The following is a 12368-nucleotide window of genomic DNA, read 5'->3' as shown; positions in this document are numbered from 1 at the left end:
TGTTTTCACACATTAGACTTGTCTAATAGTAGAATCCCTGCTCTTGTAATGTTTGTATTTAGAACTTATTTGCTTAATATTTCTTTATGATGAAATCTGATATTTAAAGTATTAGGAAGTTTTCCTTGGGCATCCCTTTCAGTTTAGATAATAGATTTCACCATGTAAGAGTTCATTCATAAGGAAGATTTAGCCACATGTTAATCACATAGTGGTGAAGTCACAAAATCAAACATTATATATAAGGGTCTGGGCTAAAAACTAAGATTTTACTTTAGTGCTCTAGGTTACTTTCCTTCATGACTGAATGATATTATACAATATTTGGAAGAATATTTTCACTAAGTTGAGGTATTCAGAAAGCATTTCCCTGCAAGGAATACTATTTTTCTCCTTTCTTTGCCCTTGAACTTGGGCCTCAATGACTTTAATCAAGCAGGAGACACCAAAATATATTTTCATCACTCTCCAAATTAATTTTAAGTTGATTAAGTAAGAAGTGCAGAAAATTTAATTTCAAATTATTTCCTAATGTTATAAGTTAGTGCTCTCTTAAGTGCCATAAGCCATTTGGTAGTTTTAGACACCTCTTCTACTCCAGCAGTTCCATCTTTTGGGCATTGAAATTGATTTTTCTCATCTTAGCATTTGAAGATCCAGAGTGTGCCCCTTGCCCCATCGCCTGGGAGAGTACAATGGCACCAACAGCAGAGGATGTGAAGGCAGCAGCTTTTCGAGCACCTGAAATGGCAGCATCAGGAGCATCAGCACGAATAGACTGTGTTGAGGTAGTTCTCCCACACTATACTATGAAACCAAAACAGTTTGGGGATACTACATGCTGATGAAGGCTGCCTTTTACTATATTGACCTTTATGCAAATGTTTGCTGTGTTTTAGCATATTCGCATTTTCTTTGCATGGTCATGAGAAGAGAATCTGCCCATGCTTGAACTTCTGCTTAGACATACACTGGGCCAATTCCCAGGAATTTTATCAATTCACAGCCATACATTTTGAAGATCAATATTACCAATTTGTAATGTAGCCAATGCAGCCACTGAAATAATAGTAGTATAATCATTAACAGAACCAACAAATTTAAAGTTGTGTTAGTTTAAATGTAGGAAAACTATAGGTAAGATGTTAAGTTTCTATTAAAGCCTTTAGTCCTGTCACTTAAAATTGCTTCTGAAAATACCTTTTTCTCATAGCCAATTAATAACAATCATTAATGGCAGAATATCAGAAGGTCTTCTGCTAATGCTTACTTCCAAGTCAGGCGCAGGCATGTGTCTGAAAGGACACTTCAGACATTCCGGGGAAGAAGCATGAGTGATTTGTGCTGTTTAATCAAATGTTTCCAGTCTTATTTGAAGGAAACATAAATGCATATCCTGTTTGCCATAGGGCTGGTGGGGGAAATGCATTGTGCCTCTGAATCAGGGGAAGGTATATCTCCCTCAGGGAATATATGCATCTCCTTTCAGTAAGACATGGAAGATGGAGAAAAGAAGCCAAAGTCACTCAAGTTTATTCTCAACACTATTCTAGACTGTCTAAAATAGCTCTGATTTGTGCAGAGACAGAGGGATAAGTCCTTTTGATGTTGTTGTTTTCCAACACAGGAGTGACTTTTAGATGTTTTCCTATATCTCTAAAGTAACTTATGATTTAATTATGTTGTTGATTTATGTTCTTATGTTTGGATGATCTTCTGTACAGAAACTGCACTCTGTTTATAAAATTTTAAATAGGCTCTATTTTTTAGTTTGTATTAGTCATAATATCTTGATAGAAATTTATATATAGTATTGCAACAGAGATATGATTCATTAGTTATGTGCATCTGTAGATGTGTTCACATGTATGTTTTTGGGGTTTTTTACTGATTGGTGTACACTTTCATTGGCACCATTTGAAGTGTGAGTTCCAATATTGAGAATGTTAGATGTGTATGTGAATATAAAGTGTAGCAGTTTTTATATTTAAAGACAGGAATGGAGTTCATATAGCTATTGCAGTGGGTGCATGTCATTAACATAGAGAACTGTAAGCTGGTTATAGGTCAAATGATATGAACAACTTTTATTTTTAAAAATCGTAAAATTCCCAGTAGCAAAAAAACTAACAAATAGAAATGACAAACTAAATCAGGTTTGAACTACCTGCACAATAACTAAATGGTACTAGTCAAAACTGAAATGTGAACAGCATTTCAGATGTCTTCTAAGGGACCTTTTTCGCCCTCCTGCAACCCTGCACAATTGCCTCTGTATGTTGGGAAGCATATCAGAAATGGGATATGACATATTTTCTTCAACTATGCTTCCAGTCCATTACCAGAGAGAAAGTAGCAAGAGGCTGCTCTCAAGAAGGGACTTCAGTTTTATGACATTTCCCCCCAGATAGACACTAACTGCAATATATTATTGGAATATACAGTCCTTGCTTCTGGCTAAATAGGCCATTGTGATTTGAGGTGCCTCTCCAGAGAATGGTTATACCTGAGAATTAAATGTACGTACTAAAATGATAAAGTGTGAACGCAGCAAATGGATGCTTAAAATATCTGCATCATTCAGGTGCACTAAACCAGAGAGCCAAGATTCTCTGCAATTTCCTGGGCAGGATTCAGCTAACAAATCTCTCTAGTAAAAGCAAGTATAAGGGTGCCTGCTAGCACACTGGGGCTTCCTCCCTATTGCACACCCTTTCATTGAAATTTGCTGGAGAAGGGAGGCCAGGAGATCCCCAGAACAGCACACAGGGGAAAAGAGGAGATTGTTTAATCTAGCAAGTTGAAAAGCTTGAGCTGATGGGATGATTGCCATAGTGCTACATTGAATTCCTCCCCCTGTCAAGTAGAAACTAATTGGCAAACCAATGTCTGATGTTGTGTAATTTGTTTAGTGGCCATCGCATGGGAGATGAAACTGATGAGCTTCAAGGTGAAATGTGAAGAAGCTCCTTGTCAGTTTTACCTTTAGCAATTGTTCTATTGCATACATCTTCATCAAAAATAATAATTTTGATATCACTTTATTCTGGTGTTGGATCAAACTGCAAATCAAATATGTCATTTGTAGTGTACCATTAAAGTGAGACTATTTTCACTAATTTAAAGAATGCCTAGTATATAACTTTGTAATATGTTTATTTTTCCATATGGATATTTTGATGCTTGTGCCATCATATACTAATGAGTACATAGGATCTACTGACTTAAGTAGCTCAAGATTAATATATAATGCATATATAAGGAGTCCAAAAATATTCTGTTGCAGACTCTGTTGTATTTTTATTGAATTCTGTTGTGATTATTGTGTTTTGGAAAACCAGTAAGTTTCTAAGAATGGATCACTCTTTCATATGTGCAATATTCCGGGGGGGGGGGGGATGTGTTCCAATCATTGAATTGTGGGAAGCAATCTGCTTTCTCTGTGACCTCCTTTTAAATTTATTATAATTATAAGTTTCTCTTAGCATCTGTGCAGTCACAAATATATGGGATCTGCACTTCCAAATACATCATTTTTTAAAAATCTAGAACTAGACATGCCATCACCCACGCCACTCTTTGGTGCGCATTCTCAAGGGTATGTGGCTCCTGCCTTCCCAGTCATTTTCTTTTCTACAGGTACAGCTGCAACATAATGAAAAGATTTCTCCTGGCTATTTCTTCATCCTCACATGGCAAAATAAATAGATGATTGCCACTTATTCTTCTCTTCTTGTGATTTTATTTTGTATTTACAGTATTCTCTTTTTACATTGTGTGTTTAAATTTTGTTTGGTTTACTCGTATGTCTTGTGGCATCGCTCTCTACATTTTTGCTGAATGGCTCTAAAGCTGGCTTTCCCTGCAAAGTTGCCCCATAAAGTGGGCTGAAGAAGGTTCCCCAGCTCTGCTTTATCAGGTCTAAGAAAAGGATGGAGAATTCCTCTTCAAGCATCCTTCACCTTACTTGGTCATTGGTGAAACTTACATATTGCATCTCATACTGCACATACAGATAATGGAGAATAGGACACAGGCGATCATAGGCAGTAAATTGTGTTCCATAGTGGCACTGTCATTGTGCATTGCCAGCTACATGGTGTGCATATCTCGATATCAACATTTTTTGTGGGACAAGGCATCCTCCTTTTCTGGTTATCTTCCAAACAATGGAGGTGAACACGTCTCAGTTTTGTAACAGGAAGCAAACAGCAAATCCATACTCCTGACTGTATGTCAGAAACATTGACAAGCGCATCCATGGACATGCTTAGGTGCACTTCTCTGGACTGACATAGGATGCTAGAACTGTGGTTCAAAACTTACCATGGCTTAGGCCTTTTTTTGGAAAAGGCAGTTGATGCCTTGGATAGAGGACAAAAACTCTGCATGACAGCTTGTGATATGGATTTGACAACACAACAGTATACAAGTTTTGCTTTGGTCAAGGTTTGCTTTGGCACAGGACCTCTTCCGGTCATCCTACCTCCCTAGCTACAGAGGCTTCCCAGCAGACCTCTTTGTACTCTGTGAAGAAAAGCTTTTCAGTTGGGAAGTCATTCAAGTGACATAAAACATCAGACTCTTCCAGATATCAGCTTTGACTTTCTCTTCATCATTTTTCTCTTCATCATTTTGCCAGTGTTTAGCAAGTAGCTAAGGGTGTTTTTTGTTGTTGTGTGGTCTTCCCTCATTACTGGCCAGTGGCTGCTAGTGTTTGACTTTCTTCCTCAAGACAGAGTCTTTCACTTTATCCCCACCTCTCCTCCTTTAGAGGTATTGATACTCATCTAAATGGCAGCAGTGGAACAAGTGCCCAGACATCAAAGATTGTGCTAAATGTTCTTAGGGGAGCTGGGGAATCTCTGTCTGAAATTTCAAGAGGTAGGTACATTCATTTGACATTCCTTCCTTGCATTCATTGATCCATTGCATCCCCTGAAACGTGTGCAGAGGAGGGTGATTAAGAAGATGAAGGGTCTGGAAACCAAGCCTTCTGAGGAGCAGTTGAGGGAGCTGGATATGTTTAGCCCATGGATAAGAGAATTCTGAGAGATATGATAGCCATCTTAAAATATTTGAAGGGCTGTTACATGGAAGATGGAGCAAGCTTGACCACTCCAACTTCAGACCAATTGGCCAACTATCTTGCCACAATGCTGAGTCTTCTTGACATCTTGGAACTCTGTGTACATGTGGGGAATTCCTGTTTGGTATTAATGCACTGGCCTGAATTCATCAGAGCACTTTCCATCAATATACATTCTTATCTTTAGCATGGACGAGAAAGAATATTCTTATGTTTTCATCTATGGCTGACCATAGTACTGAACAGCTTGCAGTCCAAATTCAGTTTTTCAGTTATTTTGCTTCAACTCAGGGCTAACCCATTTGCTTTGAGCTTCTTACTACTTTTGATTATGGCACTTAATATTTAAGCTGCCTTTCCTGGTTACTATTGCTTCATCTCAAAGGGTTACTACATCAGCTTTCTATGTTCATCTGGTACTACAGACATGATGTTTGATCCAGAATGGATGCTCCTCTAGAAGGGCTGTGCTGAACCCAGAGCTTTCTAGGCAGCTCCCCAGCCTTTGGTAAGTTAGTTTGCTATTCATATAGCCTGCTCTTGCTCACTTTTTTTGTATAGCCGCTGTGCGCAGTCCATTAGGAATTGAGCAGGAAAGTGGGGGCCATGCCCTTTTGAGTGTGCACACTCTGGGTTAAGCAGCCTGCCAAAACACTAACCAAGTTCAAGAAATCTGAAAAACAAGTCTGCACAGGCACATAACCTGTATGTCTCTGCACAGATCACTCATTGAAGAACTACAGTTACAGATAAGCAAACTTTCTGAGTAGCTCCTGGCTGTGTGTGTGTGCTTATGTGTTAATGTCAATTTTTAACAAACTCTTTGCCTCCTAATATCCTTCTCTACCTGATGTGGGATTATTCTTCTTGGGTTGAAATCAAGATACATTACATCTCCCTGATCCACTGAGCTTGAAACTCTTTCAAAAATGGAAATAAGATTAGGCTGGTATGACTTGTTTTTGAGAAAGATGTGCTAGTTCTTAGTAATCACAGCATCCTTTTTTGAGTGTACACCTTTCCTTGCATCAGTGTCAAGCTGACTAGTTGGTAGTTGCCTGGGTTTCCCCCTTTTTAAAGTTGGGGACCACATTTGCCTGCCTCCCGTCCCCAGGGACCTCACCTATTCTCAAAGAATTCTCAAAGATTATAGACAGAGGCTCTGATATTACATCTGCAAGTTCTTTTAGTATCCTCAGATGTATTTCATCAGACCCCGGAGATATAAATTCATTTAAAGTAGCTAGGTGTTCCCTTACTGCCTCTTCTCTTATCTTGGGCTGAAGCTCCCTCTCTGCATGATTTATTAGATTACACCAGGTTGGCCATTGTTTTCTTGTTATTTTCACACTTTGTCATCACTACTGCTGTCAACATCTCACCATTCAACAGTATGTTATTTCTTCTACACACATAAGTATGAGAGGAACTTACTTACTTTCAGCAGCTTCCACGTTGCTTTCTGCCTCCATCCAGCAGAAGCCAGCTGTCATAGAACGTCATGTGAACTATCCCCACACCTGTGCAATCGTGATCATCTTCCCATGAAGTCTTGAGATCCCTGAATCCATACCTATGCATGCTCATTACTGCCTCATCTATGGCACTGATTCTATATCCCATTTCAAAGAGCAAGACCAGCATTTGGTTGCATTAGTATAGTGGTAGTTATTACTTAGATGCATGCCTTATGTAAGGCTGTTCCATAGTGTTCCTGAATTTCTATAACATAAAAATGGTTAGAAGGTTCAAAAGGTTGTAAGCCGAGGGGAAAGCAGTTACCAAACCATTTTGCAATTATAAATGACAAATGGATTATAAACCCCATATTAATTATTTAAGGCAAAGAAATGCCTAGCTCAAGCCATGCTACCATTGAATTTAAGTCTCAACTTGACAGCAACACACAAGGCTTTCAAAATAATGAAACGAAATGGCAGAAGTAGAAAGAGAAATAGCACTCGTATAACACATTTCAGTTGATATATTGCAGGCACAAATCCAAAATTGTTAATAATGAAGCATCTTATTTCAGCTTTTATTCATTCTGTAGGTTATAATAAAGGAAGCTGACAAGATACTTGGAGAAATTTGACTGAAAGTTTGCTTGTCCCGTGCCTGCCCCTCATGCTTAGTTAAGGCTAGCCATAAGAATCTTGTTGGACTGCTTTTAGCTGTGGTAATTGCCTCAGAGAAGGAACTTAACATTTAAGGAGCAGAACTTTATTTATTTTTCTAAGCTTTCAAAGAAATAAAAAACATTATTCCATGCTGTCCCTTGAACAATGGAAAGTTCAAGACTCTTTTTTACAACATCAGTTTCCTTATTAAAGAAGGTACCCAAGAGGCATATGATATTTTTGTTTTCTGTTTGTTATCTACAAGTATGGGCAGATTATACATTACTCTGGAAATGTACTTGGGCAAGCAGAACTGGATTCATTAAATGTATGAGTCTTATATAAAAAACAGTACCCTTGAAACTCAAAAATGTCTTTTCCCCCTCAAGCCAGTCATTGTCCGTTAATTAGTATCCGTTGTTAATGATGAAACTACTACTAAACAAAAGACAGTATGGCTTACAAATTCCTTCATGATTTATTTTTAGTATTCACAAAGGGGGAAGTATTAACGCTGCAACATTGTTTGTGTCTCTTCTCTGTACTATTTATAAATACTGCTTTTAAAATATAATGACTATATAAGTTGAGTACAGAGGGATCAATGTGATATCATAGCTAACAATATATTTTTCAACTCATTAAGGATGAAACTAAATTTGGGGGCAACCCATAAATGCACTGTTCCAAAAAAAAGAAAAAAAAGAAAAGCTAATCCTGTGAAAATGTATTTTATAAGGTGTAGCTTATTCCTTTAAGGGAGGCATACATCTACAATGCTTGGTTAATAAGAAATATAAACAAACTAAGATTACCCAGTCAAACCCAATTAGTAAATTTTTAGATGGTTGCTTACAGACAAGCTTTTGTTGTGGGATTGTTATCACTCACACATGCAAATTTTTCACAGCACCCATATGAAACTTGCTACCAGCTTTCTGTTGTTTTTATGCTTTTGTTGTCTGTGTAGTGTGCATTACATTGCTTATAAACTTTGGGTAGTTTAATGCTAGGTACTTGGGTTTAATTGGCTTATCATTGTTATCTTTAATGAATTCCTAATGTCTGATTTGTTGTTGTTTTTTTCATGTTACCTGACAGTTGGTTGACTGGCTGGGTCAAAGCAATATGTGAAATTGTGCCTCCCTGCCTCTTTACTCCAAATCACACAGTGCCAGGCCACTGAAAGGTGGTGACAAAGATCACTTTCACTTGGCAGAATTCTTTTTATAAGAATGCCATGCTGGAACAGACCAAAGCCCCATCTAGTCCAGCACCAGCACCCTATTTTCACAGAGGCCAATAAGATGAGAAACTTGCAAAGAGAGCCTGAGTACAACATCCTTCTCCACTCTTAGGATTTCCACCAAGTAGTAATAGAACATGGCCTTTATAGGACTCTTAAATAAAAGCTAATATACTGTTCATTTTTAGACCCGGTTTTAGATCTTTAGACCCGACCAGTATGGCCAACTATCGCCCAGTCTCAAATCTGCCATACTTGGGCAAGGTGATTGAGTGGGTGGTTGCTGAACAACTCCAAGCACGCCTGGAGGAAATGGGATTCAGGCCTCACCATGGGACTGAAACTGCCTTGGTCGCGCTGGTTGATGATCTCCGGCGGGCTAGGGACAAAGGTGAGAGCTGTTTCCTAGTTCTGCTGGATCTCTCAGCGGCCTTTGACACCATCGACCATAACATCCTTCTGGACCGCCTTGAGGGGCTGGGCGCTGGGGGCACTGTCATACAGTGGTTCCGCTCCTTCCTCCTGGGCCGTGTCCAGAAAGTGGTGGTGGGGGATGAGTGTTCAGACCCCTGGGCTCTCACTTGTGGGGTGCCTCAGGGTTCTGTCCTCTCCCCCATGCTTTTCAACATCTACATGCGGCCGTTGGGAGAGATCATCAGGGGGTTTGGACTGGGTGTTCATCAGTATGCAGATGACACCCAGCTCTACCTCTCCTTTAAATCAGAACCAGTGAAGGCGGTGAAGGTCCTGTGTGAGTGCCTGGAGGCGGTTGGAGGATGGATGGCAGCTAACAGATTGAGGTTGAATCCTGACAAGACAGAAGTACTGTTTTTGGGGGACAGGGAGCGGGTTGGTGTGGGGGATTCCCTGGTCTTGAATGGGGTAACGGTGCCCCTGAAGGACCAGGTGCGCAGCCTGGGAGTCATTTTGGACTCACAGCTGTCCATGGAGGCGCAGGTTAACTCTGTGTCCAGGGCAGCTGTCTACCAGCTCCACCTGGTACGCAGGCTAAGACCCTACCTGCCCGCGAACTGTCTCGCCAGAGTGGTGCATGCTCTAGTTATCTCACGCTTGGACTACTGCAATGCACTCTACGTGGGGCTACCTTTGAAGGTGACCCGGAAACTGCAATTAATCCAGAATGCGGCAGCTAGACTGGTGACTGGGAGTGGCCGCCGGGGCCACATAACACCGGTTCTGAGAGATCTGCATTGGCTCCCAGTATGTTTCCGAGCATGATTCAAAGTGTTGGTGCTGACCTTTAAAGCCCTAAACGGCCTCGGTCCTGTATACCTGAAGGAGCGTCTCCACCCCCATCGTTCAGCTGAGATCCAGCGCCGAGGGCCTTCTGGCAGTTCCCTCATTGCGAGAAGTGAGGCTACAGGGAACCAGACAGAGGGCCTTCTCGGTAGTGGCGCCCGCCCTGTGGAACGCCCTCCCATCAGATGTCAAAGAGATAAATAATTACCTGACATTCAGAAGACATCTTAAGGCAGCCCTGTTCAGGGAAGTTTTTAATATGTAACGCTGTACTGTTTTTAACACTGATTGGGAGCCGCCCAGAGTGGCTGGGGAAGCTCAGCCAGATGGGCGGGGTATAAATAATAAATTATTATTATTATTATTATTCATTTGAGAAACGTATTCCATTTGCAGATGTTTTGCAGCATGCACTCTGATCCAGCAATTCCTTGTAAGTGCTGGAGCTAGATTGTGCATATGAACCCTCCTATCCACAAGGGCTTTCCATCTTCAGAACTGAATCTTCCATTTAAATAAATTGGGACCATCCTGTATGCCTTGGAATGCTAATCAGGCTCCTAACTGTAACTATGGAGACTTCTTGCTTACGTTATGTAAGTAAGTTGATAGTTAGACAATTTTTAGAAGACGTCTGAAGACAGCCCTCTATAAGTTTTTAATGTTTGATGTTTCATTGTGTTCTTATATCTGTTGGAAGCCGCCAAAGCGGGTGGGGTACAAATAATTAAATAATAAGAATATTAAAACTGATTAAAATCAGCTTTAGGGAGATTCATTTATCATAGTTTACTGTAGACGTTGCTGTTCATATACTGAAATAAAAACGAATTCCTTCATTAATTATAAACAATGTGACAAAAATGTTTGTTGTCCTGTCTAATATGTTCTTTATTCTATCCAGTATGCGCTGTCTACCTCTAAAATTTAATGTAACCGCACATGCAACCTTTGCCACTGTGTATAGTATAATTGTAGTAAAATCGTAACATTCTCATTACTGTATTATCTTTTGTTTTTTGCAGGTCAATGCACAAACTGACACAGCTAGAGAGGCTTGACATAGGCAATAATGAATTTTCTGAGTTGGTAAGAAAAACCTGTTTTAAAAAGCATAACAAAACATGTATGTCCAGTAGTGTTCAGTATATCAATGCAATTTTCCTCAGTTCCCACTATGAGAATTGTGCTGCATGCAGAAACGAGTAACTCTACTATTTTGCTTTCCATACATGTAAAAGCTGCATAGGATCCTGCTTTGCATTGGTAATAAAAGGAATTCGTGATGAAATATTTTATGTCCACAGACAGGGATAATAATGAGGGTGTACAAATAGTAAGTCTCTTATTTATGGCACATGATACCCTGGATTGTGTGACATTATGGGGAAGGGTTGATAGATATGTAGGATCTTGCTTCAGAATCCAGCAGCATCACAGAAGCTGTGAGAATAAAAGCCTTAACTCCTAATACCTGACAGTTCAGAGTTTCTGAAATACTAAATCAGCCATTGCTTCTCTGTGCTGCTTCTTCTCAGTGTTAGTTGATCCATCCTGGTAGATGGATTTAGACCAAACCACACTCAGAAATGTGACTTGTAATATTTAACATAATCATCACTTATAAGTACAACCTTGAAGAAAATGATGAAGTAATCAGATTAAAGAACTATAGTTCTATTCTGATTTTGTTTGCAAAAGATAATCACTTGGCAATAATTAAAATATCATTTGGTTTGCATAAATGTTATATTTATAAAATATACTTTTTTACAGCCTGAGGTTCTGGAACAAGTTCAAAATCTAAAGGAATTATGGATGGACAATAATTCACTTCAAACACTGCCTGGGGTATGGATATTGTATACATTCATGTGTTGTTTAGTTTCATTTCTTGTTAATATAGGGAGAAGCAACACTGAACATGTTTTTGGACAAGGATACTAACATAATGTTGCATAGTAATGTGTAAAGAATAAACTTAAATTGATTTGTTCTGACACTGCACAACTTTGCAAAATTTCAGCTACGTATATATTTCTGTTATATTGAAAAAATATTTGAAAGGTGTTATTTCCTTAACAGGTGATGGGTTTTCAATTGATCTAAGTAGCATAAGGCTCTCAGAGAGCCTTATTGCTGCTTATATATGAACAATTTTTAAAGAATATTTCTGTAGCGTGCCTCATGCATTTCACTACTGAAGGATGTCTAGCTAACAAAGCATCTGCTAATCTGACTCTCATTGCTGCTATTTCTGAACAACTAGATCTGATACAAATAACTTAGATACCATTTGGAGACCATATAATAATATTTCTAATCATTCTTCTGTGTGGAACAAGAGAATGCACTCCAGCAGCTTGTGAGACACCATCTCAACAAGAGATGAATGCTGCTTATAGACATGCTAGTTGTAAATCACACGCATCTAGAGTGGTTTTGGGGATGACAGCCAGATGAGTATATGATAACTTCTGCGTTCATATGGTAACACAGGATCATGATGTCTAAAGGGTGAAGTTGTTCTAGGAAATAGTACAGTGAGAATGTGTAGCCCCCTTGGATCTCTGGTCCTAAGTAAAGCACGCACATACACACACTGGGACCCTGCCCACTGAACTCATGGTTTATTTCTATTTTGCCTCCTCTT

General features: G+C 39.4%; 1 protein-coding gene across 18 annotated transcripts in view; it reads left to right on the top strand.

Moving 5' to 3' along the window:
- Positions 1-12368, top strand: part of LRRC7 (leucine rich repeat containing 7) — a 202083-nt gene that overhangs the window by 108108 nt on the left and 81607 nt on the right. For 16 of the 18 annotated variants that reach the window (XR_014220870.1, XM_082227221.1, XM_082227222.1 and 13 more), the window contains 2 exons: positions 10741-10804; positions 11492-11566. Coding sequence is in view for 17 of the 18 variants with exons in the window: in XM_082227221.1 (XP_082083347.1) it covers positions 10741-10804; positions 11492-11566 (139 nt within the window). In the remaining variant the exon portion in view is untranslated. Of the gene's footprint in view, positions 1-645; positions 789-10740; positions 10805-11491; positions 11567-12368 lie in introns of those variants that run through there. The other 2 variants (XM_082227217.1, XM_082227219.1) reach the window with 2 other exon arrangements.

The sequence above is a fragment of the Podarcis vaucheri genome (genome assembly GCF_965113315.1).
Source record: "Podarcis vaucheri genome assembly, chromosome: 6".
Lineage (NCBI taxonomy): Eukaryota > Metazoa > Chordata > Lepidosauria > Squamata > Lacertidae > Podarcis > Podarcis vaucheri.
The sequence above is the reverse complement of the archived record's forward strand: the minus strand, read 5'-3'. Positions and strand labels throughout refer to the sequence as shown.